Source organism: Pleurodeles waltl, chromosome 3_1 (genome assembly GCF_031143425.1).
Source record: "Pleurodeles waltl isolate 20211129_DDA chromosome 3_1, aPleWal1.hap1.20221129, whole genome shotgun sequence".
NCBI classification, from domain to species: Eukaryota; Metazoa; Chordata; class Amphibia; order Caudata; family Salamandridae; genus Pleurodeles; species Pleurodeles waltl.
The window spans coordinates 258,211,597-258,229,690 of record NC_090440.1 but is presented as its reverse complement, the minus strand read 5'-3'; the positions used below and the strand labels follow the sequence as shown (position 1 = coordinate 258,229,690).

General features: G+C 41.2%; 1 protein-coding gene across 1 annotated transcript in view; it reads left to right on the top strand.

Moving 5' to 3' along the window:
* The window catches only part of LOC138284012 (uncharacterized), a 367,741-nt gene that overhangs the window by 68,361 nt on the left and 281,286 nt on the right, over positions 1–18,094 (top strand). The window contains exons 2-3 of the mRNA XM_069222348.1: positions 3,211–3,939; positions 9,343–9,402. Of these exons, the coding sequence (XP_069078449.1) occupies positions 3,217–3,939; positions 9,343–9,402 (783 nt within the window). The 5' untranslated portion in view covers positions 3,211–3,216. The remainder of the gene's footprint in view (positions 1–3,210; positions 3,940–9,342; positions 9,403–18,094) is intronic.

Below are 18,094 nucleotides of genomic sequence, written 5' to 3'. Positions count from 1 at the left end.
AAAAGAAGGTGCTGGAATGGCTGTTGTTGTGACCCGAACCATGGTACTTTGATGTTGGTCAGATGTATTAGCTCTGAGATGGCTAGCTTGGTTACTGTGGTTCTTTCTCACTTTCCTCTCCCATTTTCTTTCACTATTTGAGAGCGTCCTTTAAGGTGCAGGAGATGCATAATGCGCCTGGTTAGGCAGCCCAGTAAACAGTGGGGCAGAGCCTGTAGGCTTAGGATGAGATGGAACATTGCTGAGCTGCCTCATAAGAACTCCATGATCCCTTACCATTGAAAGGGGAGATTGTATGTGTTGAAACAAATGTTTGCACCTCTGATGTGGACTCCGTCATGCTTCACATACGAGGGGAAAATGTTCATGCCAGAGACTGGTGCCTTTGACTTCCTCCAGTATAACAGAGAGAATGGTCAGGACATAGGCTAGGATATCATGTGTAGTTGAACACAAGCAAGAGTGGTAACTGGTCATGGAGAGAAATTTAAGGGCCGACGAAATTGTGTCCAATTCATGTAGAAGAGAGTCCCAAAGTGGTGCCATTGGAGAAGCAGGGTAGGCATTACTGTCAGTTTACCCATCGCTTTTGCTTTCAACCTCCAGTGTGGCAAATCCTACTCTTTGGGGCATACTTTTGAGCTTCACAGCAGCGCCATCATCCCTGCGTTGCATAGGCCTAGGCAACTAAGAGGTGATTCCCAAATAGTTCCTTTGGATTGAATCAAGGGAATTATTCCAGGTAAGCGTGGGATATTTGCTCTGGTGGTAAAGGCGATTTAGCAAAAGGTAACTTTATGGGAATGAGCAAATGATTATAATCCCCCACAGTCTCTCTCTTGTTTAGTCATGCTCAGGCTCAACTCAGGTGGTCCAAAGGGGCAGAGAAGGATCGATTCCAGCTCCTGTAGCAGGAGCAAATTAGCTGGCTCGTCAGCCGCTACTGTATCAATGACCTCCCCATGGTCAGTGCTGTTGTTGTGAAGACGTGATGGAAATTACTTGAAGAAGTTGCCTCGATTTACAGAAATACCTCCTTCCTCAAATTACTGCAGTGCCCCTTCATGAGGAACCTCAGGCCCACCCGCATTCACGGAGAGCGATGAACTCAAACCAGTTGAATGCACTACGGCTTTCACAATGAATGACCACCTATTTACCGGGCTAAGGCCCTCCATCACTAGATGATTGAAGATCTTAGGTAGCTTATTAGCTTGCTTGTGTCCACCGATAGGCAAGCCGGGGGTTGCAGCAATGGCATACTATTAATGTTTATGACAAGCTTTAAAAAGTCTGTAATTCTTAATTTCATTGCAGCAGGTGAGGTAATACTGGATCAGGGAGTTGATGACAGTCTCTCCCTGCCTCAGCTTGTCTTTGAGCGTGTCTATGTTATGATTTTTGTTTTTGTTTTAGCATCGCCCCTTGTTGCTTCTGCAGTCTGGTCTACTGACCCCGTGCACATTAACAGATCGCATGATACTCTCAGTTGCCCTAAGTTATCCTAGCCTTCAATAGTATGTCCTTATCTTGGCCCAAGACAGCGCTGTGGGAACATCCGCTGCGGGCCTATTGAGAGGCCTTAACAACCAGCAGACTTGGAGAGTTAGCACCATCTCACCTTCCCTAGTAGGAAGATGCTGTCGTGTGGCTACAGGGAAGGGATATAAAGACACTGAAAAAAGCCTTTGATGCCTTTGGAACCTAAGTGCCTGTCGAGTACTCAAAAACTGTAAGCAGGCTGGTGAAATAAATGTGAGGCTATATCTGAGAGGCTGCTCCTGGCTTCCTGCTGTCACATGTACCAACACAGCAGGACAAAATGGAGGCGGTGTAAGGGGAACCCCCCCGTATAAGCAAGCTGCACCGGCCTAATGCCGGTCGTTTACGGTTGGCACGGTAGATCTGCCTGATGCATATGCTCACACTGTCTCGCACCTCACTCCAGCCTCACTCCCGCCTCTATTTACACCCCCCTCTTCTCCTTACCTCCTCAATTGGGGCTAGCTGAGACTCACTAGAACCTTAATTGAAGCGCTGTTATTGCGCAGTGGTGAGTGGAACTTCCTGGGTACCTGGATGCCATCTCCCCAATCACAGCCGAAGATGTGGTTTTCTAGGGACAGCGGAAGGGTAACTGGCCGAGTAGCTGACCCCTTAACTTCCCAGGCTGCCCCACGGCACTATGAAAACTAAGACGCGGGCCGCAACTCGGACAATAGGCAGAGCTAGGTCGTCCTCCTCTGCCTGTAACCATGTTGCCAGTTCCCCACCCCTCATCCAACAGCTGTGGTCCATGATCTGGGATGGCAGAGGGGCAGCTGCAGTCACCGCGGCTCCTGCTTCAGCTTTAGGCTTGGCCATGGCCACCTCTAATGGCAAACTGCGTAATGGCATGACAACTTCCTCCAGCCGCTTCTGCTACCTTTTTTTTTGTAATTGCTGCTCATGTTTCCTGATTAGTGATTAATGTGATTCTCCTAAATGAACCCTTTTCTAACGCGCTTTTTCTTTACAATATAATATGTTGCCATTAAAATTAGTTCTTATTGAATGACTACACCATTACTGAGTAAGTAGGGGTCCTTGAGAATACAAAGACTAAAAATGTTCATATGCTCAGAAATCGCATCCTTCACTTAGTGAAATTTCGCTTTTTTTAATTCTTCAGTTTTTGCTTTGATGTGCCCACTGCACGAACACTTTCCTGATGGATGAATCCACTCGGAAACCTAGGTCAATATTATTTCATTACTGTTTTTGGCATTCAAAGTCTACTATTTGATGGCATTACTGGATGTGATTAGAAGAGAACCTCTTCCAAAAACCTTTACTTTAATTTAATAAAGTGTTGGTGCTGTCCTTTAGTGTAAGCTGGCAATTTGCCATTACTGTGCTATGTTCAAAGGTTGCCTTTTTTAATTTAATTCAATAACATGGAATGGTTCAACCTCGCTTTACCCTGCTGATTCTTCCAAAATCTTCTTGGACAGTACATCAAGCCTTATCTGACTATAGATACTTTTGATATATATATATAATAACACAAAAGACTTCCTCCCAACGCGTTTCAGCCGTAGCCTTGTTCATATATTTATATATGTATATTTATATATATCCTTGCATCAATTAGTGACTAGCTAGCTAATGCATTGTTTACCTAGATTGATGCTTCTACAAAAAATGCATTTTTATTTTTTTTATTTTCAGCTTACAATGGAAGTTATTCAACAGCCTTCCCCTCAACCTCATCCAGTACGTGATAGTACGAGTTCTGCAAACCAAGCTCAGTGTACAGTAGAGAATGTCCACTCTGGTCAAAGATTATGTCGCTTCTATTCCCAGGGAAGGTACTGCCAATTTGGCAAAAGATGCCGGTTCCTTCATCAACAGTCCGATCAGATGGCGTCATCCAAAAGACCTACACAGAAACAAGAGTATGCTGGTCATCAAAGGTCCTCATTATCCTCTGAGAGCACCCCAACAAGTAGTGCTGTGGACAAGTCTAATGAGGTCACGTCTGCTGATGTCTCTCCAGCATTGCAGCCATCAGCAAGTGCTCCAGTAAAAGCTCAATCAAAAAAGCAACGGGCTCCAAAGTTATGCCGATACTTTGCAAATGGTTACTGTGCCATGGATAACAAATGCCGATTCTGGCACCCTGAGCAGCCACTACCCAGCCAACCTTCCTCTGTAAAAAGACATGAACCTCCAAAAGCCAAGCCAATAGTATCAGAGAGTCACAATAGTCGCCCTTCTGTACTCAAGGAAGAGATGAGGTTGAGTCAGATGACTCCTGAAGTTGCCAGGCAGTTGAGGGAGACAGAAATCACCCAACTGATTAAAAGGTTTCCAAAGGATAAAATAATCATCCAGGAGAGGGAAGATGGCAAAGTCACCTACTACAGAGTTACTGTGCAGCCCACTGATCCGGACTGGGTATGTTTTTTTTTGTAGCCTTGTTTTACATACTAAGTGGTTTACATCAGTGGTTAACACACATAACATGATAAGTATACTATCAGTTCCTAACGTTTCTGCTTGATATTGGGAATGCTTGTTTTGAATTTGCACCTTTGCTCAGTTGGGTTTCAGATTATTTGTAACCCACTCACCTTAACAATGAAAATATTGGAATTGTGTTGAATTCTTTTTCAGTAACGTGGTGATTACATGCAGATACATATGCCTGTGCTGGTAAGACAGAGGTGACTCCCCATGTTTTCTTTGTGCTTGACACTTCCTTCACATGTCCATGGTTCAGAAAATACCACAAGTAATATCCTGCATAAGAATCCCCTTTGATACTATGTTCCAATAGTAAATAGTTAAATATTTACTTTGGTGTATCTCCCTTCCTGATCTAATAACTATAAAACATAGACTAGTTATCATTGCATAATGTTGTTGTGCTATTCATCTACATATTGAAATATTAATAATCAAAGTAATGTTTTAATCAGAAAGCATAGAACAAAACTGCACATGAGCCACAAGCATGCCCAGGTGGCATGCATGTCCATATGACGCTGAACATTTTGGATGGCTACTTAGTATGACAGACATAGGTTATCTGATCAGTGTTACAATGTTGTAGATAGAGTAAGAAGAACAAATTGAAAGATTATTTGATAATGACATATTTCCTTCAGCCTCTCTTAAACTCTGACTGATAGCCACAAAGTGAGAAGCAGCTTCACTTCTGCAACTATCAAATTTGAGGATCCCTGGATTTCCCAAACCTATCGTACTAAAGGTATGGAGCAGAAGTGCTCACAGCTTACCTGCTCTGTAATGGATGCCACACGAAAACTGAAGCTCTATTTCTTGAATTAAGTCGTCCATCTAGTAGCTGCAATGGTTGATGCAGTGCTTATGGATATTTACTACAGTGCATCAAGAGCCTTTCAGGCCATTGCTAAAAATCACTGATTGTATATATCACTGAAGAAAGGCCTAACATCAGACATTGAGCTAATCGCCTGTTGACTGAGCTTCACCTTTTCCTAGCACTGTAAATAACAGATAAATAATATTACTCCATTTAGTAATACTTAATTTATCGACATTGGAAGGATTCTGGCAGGGTTGGAATGATAACCTATCACCTACAGGTTAAATACAGATCTCAGCAATAAGCGTGAAAATTCAGTGAATCCCCATACCACGTTATTAAAGTGGTTATGTTGTACAGAAGTGCACCTTTTTTGTCCAAGTGTACTAATAAATAATGTTAGTGATTGTGAATTTCATGCAGTCTGTCGGTCAGCCCTGCATTAGCTCATCTTGCGAGTTCTTCTCATCTTACTGTATCCCTTTTGTGTTGTAGCCACTATATCTAGGCACAGTACTCCAGATGAGATTTCCTCCCCTTGACATTTATATAGCAACTTTCTAAATCCCATCTCTTATCATGTAGTGCCCTCTTTTCTGAGTCTTAAATTAATGAGTTCGTATATAGGAGCTTTGAATGCCAGTTCCCGCTTCTTAAATCACTATTCATTGCTCCTCTCTTTTTTAAAACCTCCTTCTGGATATTACCCATATGTAAGGTCTTTGTGTCATCTATAAATAAGCTGACCTTCACTGCAGTCACTATTCGCTGAATTTAAAAACAACATCATTGAGGATTCATTTTATTCTGCGTGGCTCCATAAGTGATCTCTGAACCAATAAGTAGTGAGCTGACCCTGTGGCTGCAGATTTGGAGCAGTAACACATCTTCACCTAATGGAGAGTCCCTTCCCATGCTGACACTGGTGTGCTGAATAAAATCTGTCAAAGGGTTCTCTGAAACACAGATAACAGATACTGAAAACCTCTTCAGCATTAGAATGGTACCCTGAAGGATCATTGCTTTCATGAAAGGGACATCCACATAGAAACCACTAGCCTTTTAGGTTTCCATCATGGCATCCTTATTAAAATCCTGAAATAGTGACAATCACCGCATATATGTATTATCCTGAAACTTATTCTTGCAGAGAAATATCTCTTTAAAAAATTACACTTAAACAGATAACTGTCTAGTGGTAGCACATAATTTGTATTTTTAAGAGCTTCAATTATTAATACAAGCTGGCATAGCAAATCAGCTTGGTTAAAAAGCTTTGTTTGAATTCTCCCTTTTAAAAGGGAAGAAAAACACTAAGTGAAACCAGATAATACTTATTTTAAGACAGATCGCTCCTTTGGCACCTTGAAAGGTGTGACCGCTACCTTTTCTACTCTCAAGCAAGGATATACATATGCTTGTTTTGTTTTACTTCTCCAGAAACTTGACACTGGAAGTTTTTTTATATTTCCAACCAGTGTCTTAGGACATTTTTCACATATTTTACAGTGTAAAAACCCATATTTAGTTCTGGTGTTAGTAAAGACACCTTACACTTCAATATGTATGATAAACTTACATATGGGGCTTTTAGCCAGCTCTCTTCATCCATCGGTCTGTTGTATTATTAACACTTTGCTTCCATCCACTACAGCATACAGCATGACACACTGGGTCAGCGTACTTCAGCCACTAGTTAACTTCGCTTTGAGTGACTGCATTTTGCTGTTTTACAAGGAGCACATCTGCACACAAGCCAGTTTCCTACAGTCCCAGTGTTTTTGTGTACTTTATAATTACTTTAGTGTTGCTTTCGTGTTTGGAGCCTAATTTGATAGCCGGATGCATCTGATACACATTCCATCTTTATGGCGTCTCATCTCCTGCCAAAGCTGTTGTAATTTCCTTTTGGAGTGTTTTGCTTTTTCTGACATTTTGCTTATCTGAATACTGCTATTTCACAGAATACCAGACTGTGTCATTTTGAAACTCTTCTGTATTAAATTATCATCCATTTTTTCTTTCTTTCTTTCCTAATTTCTTTCTTTCCTGCCCTCTTTCTTCCTCTTTTCTTCTTTTATTCTTACCTTCTTTCCTTATTGCCTTTCATTGTTTTATTTCCTTCTCTTTTTCCTGCTCGCTTGCTCTTTCTTTCTTGCCTTCTTTTTCTTTCCTTTTCTTCTTTTTTTTTTTTTTACTCTTTTCTACTTTTGTTACTTCTTTCCTTCTCTCTTTCCTTCTTTTCTTCATCCATTAGTCAGTGGTTGGTGTCATTCACATATTTCTTCCACCCACTCCAGCATGCATCAAGGGTCATTGTATCAGCCCAATTCAGCCATTGTCTTACTTCACTGAGAGCTACCGCTTGCCTCCCTCTCACAAGGAACATACCCTCACACAAAGTAGTTCACTTCAATGCAGGGGAGTATTATGGTAATGTGTGTTTTGTTTTTATTTGCCTGTAGCAACTTATTTTTTTAGATAGATGAGGACACAACATATTCCCAAGCAATAACATTTTGCAAAAACCATGACTAAATAAAGCAAGTATTGCTAGAAGGCTGGCCAGCGCCAGACCTATTGGCATTGCCAATGTTTGTTTGAAGGTGAATTGCATATGTTAGAATTATTTTCCTATTCTGATCTCTCTGACCATGTAGACTAGGTTTGAAAGGTGTCATTCCTGCAGTTCAAAATTACCCAATAAATATAAAAAGGCTGTTTTGTCTTTGAAGTTGTTGTACTATGGAGCAATGTGGCATTTTTCAGACTATTGGGTTTCAGAAGTAAGGAAACTCACCTGTAGGCAAAGCTGGGCTCCCAGAAAGTGATGGAGCTCCCCCTTATAAAAGAATGATAACTCAGGTTTTCAACACAAAGGAAGCGAGGTACTGAAGAGGTGGTATCATTACTTCCATCTCAGAAGTCATTGAGACTTACTCTAGTACTTCTAGATATCCAGAGGCTAAAATGCCATCATTAAGGTTGATGGCAAGAACTTCAGTTTTGAGAGCTTCAATACCTAGGGCCTCTTCTGTGACTTGCTTGACATCTTCTTGTCCTTTGACATTGCAGTCCTTTGCTGATATTAAGTGGTTTATCTTTAAGGGGTCGATTAGTATTGGCAGGGACTGCTGGACCAACCTTGACCTTGAAAACCTCTCCATATTAGATCCAGGTTGTACTTCTGCTTGTAATTGAGATGGAAGAGGCCCAAATACCTGAGAACTCCCTTCAGATTGAGAGATAGTTCACCCAGATAGTGTTACAGCTGTTCTAAACCAGCAGGTAGAATAATACCTCCTCAAAATACCAGCCCAGTATTGGTCGGGTACATGTATTCTGCTTCTCCAAACTCTCCTTTTATTATCTCATTCTGGAAGATGTCTCAACAAATGACCCTACGCACATACCAAGTACTGAACACATTTTCATTGTTGGAACGAGCAAGTTAGCAAAAGGATGAATGCAAAAACAACAATGATGGACGGAATGCAGAACAAATCAAACATTCACCCCCAGTCACAGCTCTGGGTTTAATCCACCAGTTTATTTGCCTGCCATGCCATTGCAGTTTGGACCCAGCCATATGCAAATCAGTCTTGACCCTGTTCCCCTATGGGAACAGTCCAGCCCAGGTCCTCTCTGAACCAGAAACAAGCATCATGTGGTATCGCCCTTCATCAGCCAGGCTAGTTTGAATCTGGTGACGTTGCAAGCACGGGACCCACGTATGGGCATATCCTTCCCACTTGGGGTGACAAATGCAAAAAACATGAGGCCTATTGCTTTGGTTGGTGCTGTTCTTCGGGCTAAGTCCTGAGAGCAGAATGACATGCCATGTATTACAATACGGGGCATCAGTAATTCCAAGTTGCATATTACAGCAGGATTAAAACTGTTCCTCTGTATAGGATTCCATGGAGTGGGTAGTAACATACTGATTGAGTGGTAGCTCTTTGATTTAATTTAAACCTGGCCCTTTTGCTTGAACATATTCCTGCAGGTTTGACCTGGAAGATTTCTCCTTGCACACCATGTTTTGGTAGCACTGCAGAAACACAAAATTTTGCACAAAATTGTGTTTTGAGGCATCACATAATTAAGTCATTTCTGTTTCACAATCTGTCTTCTCCCTTATTTCAGGAATTAATGTTCCACAGTGCATGAACTTTACTCAATACTTTAACTTTTGAGTTTTACATTTTTGATTTAATAAAAAATGGAAGTGAAGACTTTAAAGAAAAGGCTCTGTCAAGTTAGAATTGTGTTGCCTCCTACCTTATCCATTGTATTGCATCCTTATTTTTACCAACCTAACTGCCACTTTTCTTGAGTTTGGACACGTCCATTTCCCCAATGCCTTGGACTGTCAGTCTAAGCCTGTGTAAATCATAGATGTCAAATTGCTATTCTTTCATGGCAGAGGGCACACCAGTGGGATGCCTGAATGTCACTGTGCCCGAAGCTCCTCTTTATTTATCAATGCTGTTCTCTTTTCTTCATAGCCTTTTGACCTGAAGGAAATGGATATCATGGTGTGCTTCCCAGAAGACTACCCTTCAGAAGTAAGTGGTCTGCCATCTACATTGTATTGCTGTATACGTAGAGTATTTTACAAAAACCTTATGTGCAACCAAAGTATTTAAAAAGTTAGAAGAAAGAAACGTCCTAGGTGCAAACTATTTAAAATCTGGTGTCATTCTGAAAGGCTTTCTGGGTTCTTTAGATGGTTTGGCCATATGCTGCCCAACTCTCTCATTAATTGTAACAAGAGCGGCCGATTTAGTGGAAACATGAAGTGACCTAATATCCCCCTGTCTTAATTTTGGACACTACACTGAAAGTGTTTCCAAATGTCTGCTTTAAAAAAGTCCTGAAGTCCTTGAATTTGCTTTAATATGTTTTGACACTGAATCAAAAATGTCTGAGTTATGCTGAAGAAAAGGTCTGATTGTGTTAATCCCATGTAGAGGATCACCTGTCTTTTACTTTACTTATTTCACAGTAGTTGAATTTAAAAAAATAACATTAGACTGTTTGAGAAATATGCTACATAAACATATCATCTGCCAAACTAATTGAGTATATACTTTGTGTATAAAGTTCCAATAATTCACACACTCCTAATATTTCTTTGTAACAATCACCCAATTTATCCTTTCTTACTTCACCACACTAATCTTTTAACCTTAATTTGTTTTGTTCAGTGCAAAAAAACAAACCATAAGAATATATAGCAGTCTGGAAAGAAACAATATAGATAGATTCAGTCCAACAATAGTCTTGCTTCAAGGGAAGGATGATTGTCATACCTGTGTCCTTAATAGAACCATTACTTTGCTTCAAGATAGCTGGGTAGTTTTACATCATGTGTTGGGACCAGAGGCAAGAATCATGCACTTATAAACATCACTGAACTCCAGCTTCCATCAAGACCTTGAGGCCATGCCCCTCTCACCAAATTCCTAACCTAAACAAGTCCATCTCCACCTGCTGCATGATCTACCTGCCCAAGTGGGCCAGAGTAAGAAACAAAACTAAGCAAAAGTCGCTCTGAACAAAATCTATGGTTGATGGACTCATCTAGAATTGACCCCCTTACGTACTGTCAAGGCAAAGTACAAGGAAGGTCCAGAAAGCTCTATGTCATTGTAAAAGTGTTGGATTTGATTCTCCTTGAGAGTGAATGTTAGACCTTTTTGAATAGACACTCAGCACTCACTCCCCCCAATGCTGACAATTAAAAACTCCCTCATACTCAAAACTAGACATAAAAGTGTTGCAGCTGATTCCACCATTCTCAAAAGATTGTTATTCAGTGGCCAAGCTAGAAATAAGTCCAACACCTTATTGACACTCCAAACTATGAATACTTTAATCAGTAAGTTTTAGCACAAGTGGCAACCTTCTGCCCTTGAAGAGCTTACATTCCAAAGGATGTTCTCCTACCGGCACATGGGCCAGCAGGAGACGTTTCAGCAATATAGCTGATCTAAAGGAAGTCCCCATCCCGTCTGCCTTTTCTTCTTTCAGAAATTGCAACAGAACATTGAAGATGTGGATAACCCTTGCTCCATAGGTTTGTAATAGCTTATCATGTAACTACTGTTCACTCGCTTCCATGGAGACTGGTTCCTTTTATTAATTACTATTCACCAGCCATGGTTCATGAAAAAGAGCATCTCCTTAAATTTGCCATGCCATTTAACAAAACAGACTGTCACTCACTAGAGGGTAATTTCCCCCATGGGACCAATCAGGATGCTTGAAAATTAGGGAAGCAGGATTGGAGAAATCCAAAAAATGCCCTGATGAACTCGAATAAAAGCCTGTGAGGGCCACATCATCATCACTAGCAACAAATGTCTCCTTGTCGTGTGACCTGTAATGCCCTTCCTGTGGAACATTATAAATAGAAGAAAGCACACTGGTTCTCCCAATGCTCTTAGCTTGAAGGAACGTGTCCACCTTTATTACAGCCGGATTCTTCCCTGAACTTAAGAAAATTGAAGTCTGATTGTTAAGCTATGATTAAAACAAGTCCCTTACAAATGCCCCCCCCCACATGTTTTCCAGAATCTTGAACTTGACTAGATCCTACATCCAGTCACTGGAGTTCCACAGGAACCAAGAATTCAAATCAATATTTTTGTTTGCTGTCTCCGGAGTAACGCTACCACCAGAGCTTTCTGTTCCTCACAGAAGTGGTTGAGGTTCTGGGCCAGATCATCTAGAAGCTTAAATTCTGTGTCACAGTCAGATGATTGATGTATCTAAGCTGGACACTTTCAAATGAGGATACAGAACCAGACTCTATCTTTTGGCTGGCATGTTCCTAAAAGCAAGACAGCCAAAAGTTCTGGACAGTTTGAATACAAAATCCACAGATGTGCCGATCAGTTTCCTTCCAGAGTTATGTGGCCACGTCCCTTCTGCTCAGTTTCAACACTGTTTATATTCCTGGATCTTTGAGTGATAACTTCATGCTCTCTTGATATTGTAGTCCATTGATCTAATTAAAGTAACACACCTGAAATAAATGATTTGTAAGAAGGTTGACCACCTCCTTCCAGGTCAATACAGTCACTGTTTGTCTTTAACGTTTGTGTGATTAGCTAATGCATTATGGGTATTGTAGTCTTGTTTTGCTTCCATTGAATGAATTAAACAATGACACCTGAAATTAATGATTTGTAAGTGAAAAGTTCAGACCTGGGGACAGTGCCCATAATGATCTTGAATGTGATGGTGGCCCTATTTGTATGGTAAATGTTCAAAACTGAAGTGCGATGGTCACCCTACCCTAAAAAGATATTTTCACAGAGGACACCCTAGCCTAGTCTTCTAGCATCCAATGCCATCACTATATCTGCTTCTATAGGGATGTACTGAATATTGTCTACCCCTTTAATGCCTCACTAAGATCCAGCAACCACTGTATCTGTACTGGAATTCTCTGTCAAGTCGACCTACTAAAAGCATATCAGCCCTGTAAACATTTTCAGACATATGATCCCATAGTGCATCAGCTCCAAAACATAAAAATTGAGAATGGATGAGACTAAAACCCCCTTTGTCCATGTCAATTCTCCAGCAGAGAACCCTTTTCCATATGTTTGTTCTTTCTTGGTCACCTGAACTGTGGAACTTGAGGTTGGAGTGTTGCAGCCAGTTAGCCTACTGAGAGCTTCTCCTGAATTCACCCAGTTGACGATGAAGCCAGGCTCTTGAGAAGAATTAATACTGTCCTGACCGGTCATGTCATCCTGGTAAACAACTATACACTTCTCATGAGCCTTTAAAAAAGTCAACAATGTCTTTAGGAGCTTTGTGATTCACCAAAGAGTAGATGACAGGCCAGGAAGTGAGTTTCTTTTTTGTCCCTGCCAGATAAACTGTAGAATGGGAAAATGTACTCAGGGCTAATGTCAGAAGCAATTTTGTCTTAATCCAAGGTAGTGCTGGACTGGGAAAAAACCTCTCAGCTTTATATCCTCTGTTTCCCCGTTTTGCGTGTACAAGGTCGATTTGTGATCTCCCCCTGATAAGTGTTCTGCCTGTAGCAGTGTCCACATGGCAGCACCACAAAATTAAAAAATGTATTGCCAGTTTTCAGTTGAATAAATCCTTAAAGTTTTTTCTTTTAAATTTTTCTTTTAGTGCTACCAGTAACTGGCAAATTGGTACCAATATCTGTTCTGACATTTTTTATTCATATGTCCCTCCTGCTTCAGAGGCTTATTACAATCTAAGTGAAGTGAAGAAGAGGTTGGATGGGGAGAAGAACTGTTTTATCACAACAACCTACCATAAGTAAACAATGTTCCAGGGAATGCGATTATGTATTTGCCTGTAATTTGGCTATCTGTTATGCAGGTGCTCAATGAAACAATTGCTTGCACTGGACAATTGAGAAATCACTAAGATTCTGGTGATTACACCTGGAAATATGTCTGTCCCACAAAGTACTGATGCAGATTTTCTACCAAGAGTATGTCATGCAGAGATGTGTATTTGCATATTTTACTTTTTCCCCTCCTCCATCCAATAAAACATTAAATCTGGTGATGCTCCGTTCATTTTCAACCATGGAAAGGCACTTACTCCTTACGAGTCTTTTGCGTTCACACATTTTTCAGGACCAACCTGGGTGACTATCTCTTCCTGAAAGCTAACTGCAAATCTACAATACTATGTAAGTAATCCAATTTAGCTGCAGAGTTTTCATTGTTGTAGGTGTGTATTCCACTAACCCAGATACCGTGAATCAGCATCAGATATGTGACATTGAAAATGTATTTTCTTGAGCACCTAAGACGCATTTATGTGCAAAAATTTGTGAACGTGGCCCATTCACTTTAGAGGTCTCTGCTATGGTGGCAAATGTTTGCCAAGGGTACTTCTGCCGACACTACAGATGCACATTTTTAAAAAATGTAATGCAGGTAAAAATGCTGCGTCGTAGTGGCTGAGATGGCTTCTGTTTGTTTTTCAAAAACCAATGCCCTAAGCAGAGGTTAGTTTTTTGAAAAACATAAAAGCAATCTGTTGAACCGGGTGGAAGTATTAGCCTAGTGATAATGTTTTTTTACTGGCTTGGATTGCCATGTCTTCCATGGAGTTTTCAGGCTGGAGAAAGCCACATGAGAAGGCCCCTTTAAATACAGTGGGCCTTCCAATGCTATATAGCTGGAAGTTCTCTTGTGTCTGACCTGCTGGCAGGACATTTCCTGTGGAGGTGTTAGCTGATCCTTTACTGTTGGAAAACGTAGCAGTTCCCTTACTTCTAGATGAGGTGCAGGAACTAAGAGTGCAATTGTTGGGAACCCAGTGATTCTTTTTGAAGGGCCGTCCAATATGACCCTACTCACTCACACTTTTTAAAAACAAAAATCCTTCCAATTGAGTCTATTAATAATTATCAGCTGGCTGTGCTTCACTATACAGGCATTGTCATCCGATATGAAGATGTGTATGCACGCAGAATACCATTTTGATGCAATACAGTTACCTTCATTGTAGTTTGGTTGGTGAAGGGAGAACACCGGACATCATGAAATAAATTCAAGTTGATTTATTGTTGTGGTTACTGTGTTGTGGTGTATGCCAGACTAAGAGTAAGATTGCAGGGGGTTATGTGAAGACAAGCTACTCATCCATTGCTCCTACATGTGAGCATATAGGCACTCATTCGTTCTCTCCTGGCATTGCATAGTGACTACTACTGGCAGCGCCCAGATGATATAATAACACCACATTTCCTCCAACCAGAAAGCATCCATTGGAAATAAAAAAATAAATTCAGAAGCCAATAGAACTTGAGGAAACACTTTTTTCTTACTGGACCCTTTTTGGACTCTGTTCTTGAAACTGAACTGAATATGTGTGCATTCCTCTGACACTTTACTTTGGGAAAGAACATTCTTCTACCATTCATTTTAATGGTTCTTCTCTATTCCAAAGTTGCGACTGTCCTCTAGTGAAGGTGTAGGTGTTTCTCTGACCATTGGGAGAAGAAACAGTAATTATCCCCTACAAACTTCTACAATCATCGAACCGCTGGGACATGTACTGTATTAGAATGAGAATCAAACTTGGAGTCCAGCTTGTGTAAAGGCTTCCTTTTTACTAGTAGTGTATCTCTTGAGTCGAGACTGCTATTTTCCTCAGGGAGGCATATTTTTACATTGTATCTTTTCAGACCATTTCTCCTGTTAGCTGAAACTAGAGGACTCTAAGCTAGCAGCATGTACATAAGGTCATCCCACACATTTCAACTCGAGACTGCTGTGATAATGTGAGCTTCAAGAATCCCAAAGTATTTGACAGAGTACTTTAGGCAAGGGTTTCTGAGTGAAGTGAGCTATTTGTAGATTTCTTGAATGTGCAAATTAATGCATGTTTTGCTAGCCGGTGCAGAGAAAAATCAAGATTTTATAAAAAGACTATAGGCAGATATTCTGTGAAAAATCTGATTGTGCTCAAAGTAGCATCATAAAGAAGAAGGTAGTATCAGTAGAACAGAGGCATGTTATACAGCATATGCTCTCTTTTGATTGCAGCTCGGATAGTAGTTTTTTACTATCAACAGAACAAAAACAAAGATGAGCCAAGCATTGCAGTCCAAAAAGAAAGGGACAGCAAACAAAAGAAAACTGGACAATAGGTTACTTCAAACGACCAAATTGGACAATGGCAGAATAATAGGAATAGCTGAGCAACAGGATTGTCTATCAGGATTAATCTGAAGAAGGATAATGCTGGTTAAAGGCAACACTCAAAGAATTAGGGTCACCAAGGACTTGTAAGGCGAACTGCTCTGTTTACCCACGTAATGGCTGTAATTTCCATGCTAATTCTGATTTGTCTACCAATCTGCCTTATAAGTAGCTGGACAATTGGAGAAATCTAAAGTAATAAACTTGCATCTCGATTATGTCCTCGATTCAGCGAATTATGGACTTCCTTCAACACCTGCTTCTAGATTTTGTCCTGGATTCCTCAGTAGGGTCTGGCAATTAGCTTAATTGATTTTTGTGTGTTGAGCTTTATTTAGATCCCTTCTAAGTTTCCAGTGCCCTTGGAATAGCTTTGGGAAGAGATCCTCAGTTCCACACCTCTTAGTCAGTGATACTTCTGATATCATTCAGCATGTGATGTACAAAATGCTCACTTTCATAACAGACCAAACGTTCTACAGTCATAGAGTGCTATTGAAGCTTCTGTGTGAAAGTCTTTTTGAGGCTCTTTGTGTTTTAGACCTGCAGAAGTTGCCTTCGCAGTGAAATGAGACATCAAAGCCATAGGGGTAGATTTGGTTGTTTGAAGGTGCGGGTTGAGGATTACATTGATCTCCATGAATAGTTCTTCTGTCATTTAATTTACCGTTGCTTCCCTGACAATGGGGATGCTCTTTGATGCCATTATCCTGTGGCTTATTGTTCTTTTAAAAAAAAATAAAAAATCTTTTATCAACTTTTTAAGCAAAAATAGTAAAAAACAACCCACACCCTTCTCCCAAACCCTCCCCCGCTTCCCTCCCAGCATACAAAATATAATTTCTCAATTGTCATTGCACTTCCGAATATAAAAACTGATCCTTCACAGTTTATTGTACATTGACATTTATGTGGTAGAGGTTTCGTCCGAGTCCGATTCCGAGGTTCCTCGTGAGCTGTCTGAGATTGTGTCATCTGGGTGTTTGAGGCAATCTGATATTGTGTCCCATTGACGTGCTGTGTCTCTTGACCCCCTTCTCCATGCTGCCTCTTGATGTAATATATTTCCCTCTGCCTCAGCCCATTTTATCAATGCATTCTGCCATCTTTGAATGTGAGGGTCCCCAGCGTCCTTCCAATGGATCGTAATTGTGTCTTGGCCAAATCAGTGCCAGGTCAATATATTTATTGTTCGTCTTTTTAGCGGAGGAGCGGGGAAAATCTCCTAACAGTACTGTCAAGGGAGACAGTTTCAGTCTCCTATCTGTAACCGCGGCCAGTTTCTTAAATATGTCTTCCCAATAAGGCACTATTTGTGGACAATCCCATAACATGTGCTCTAACCCTGCCTCCGGTTCTGGCCATCTGGGGCAACCCCCAGTGGCATGCATCTTTGCGATTCTTTGGGGCGTAAGATAAGCTCTATGATAGATATAGATGTTTATTAATTTAAAACAAGCATTTCTAGTCACAGGATGAATATGTGTAGTGATCGTGGCCCATCTCCGCTCATCTATGGGTGTCCCCAACTCCGTCTGCCACTTCAGTCTAAGTTTGTCCAGAGGAGTGAATGTATCTTTATGTAAGGCTTTGTAAATTGCTGAAATCACACCCCTGTCTCCCCTGTGAACAAATAATTATGCAACCTTCATGTATAGGTGGTTCGTGAGACCTCAGCTTCCAGGTCTTTTGTGTAATCCTAATAATTGCGTTATATATAAGAAACATTCCGGATGGGACATCATACTGCTCCCGCAGTTCTGCAAAGGTGCGTAACTGTCCATTATGATACAAGTCCCCCAGCACTGTAATATTATATGAAGCTAGTCTCTTATTCCCTGTTAGAGCCCGCCTCCTCCTCCCCCCACCACATGCAGCAGACCTGCCATTGGAATTTCTGGAGCATATGGGATTGCCATACGGGAGCGCTGGAGACCACGCTCCCAGTACACCCGCACAGCATGCCACTCTGGCGGTAGTCGCCGCATTCTCCCTCTTGGGTTCAGCAACACGCTCAGGAGGGCGTGAAATAGTCCTAGTCCGCCCAGATTATACTGCATATTTTGGTCCGCTGGGTCTTTACTTAAAGATCTTGCTAACCATTGCAACTGGCCAGCCCAGTAGTAAATCTCCATGTCTGGAGCTGCCAACCCCCCCTCCAAGGTGGGTCTCTGAAGAGTGCTCAATGTCAGTCTGTGTCTACTTGATCCCCAGACAAAACTGGATATCATGGTGTTAATGTTACTGAATACTGATTTTGGGATAACCAGTGGAAGAGTAGAGAAATAGTACAATAATCTTGGCAGCATTATAATTTTTAGTAATGCCACTCTCCCCGTAACCACTAGTGGGAGCATCCCCCAAAACTGCATATCAGTTCTCAATTTTCTTACTGCTCTGTGTACATTCCCCTCTAGTAAGTCTTCTGTATTATGGTATATGTTGACTCCTAGGTAACGGAATGTAGTGGGTGCCCAGGGGAGCCCTCGCGTATCATTGATCCTCGAGACCCCCTCCATTAAGGGAAAGATGGAAGATT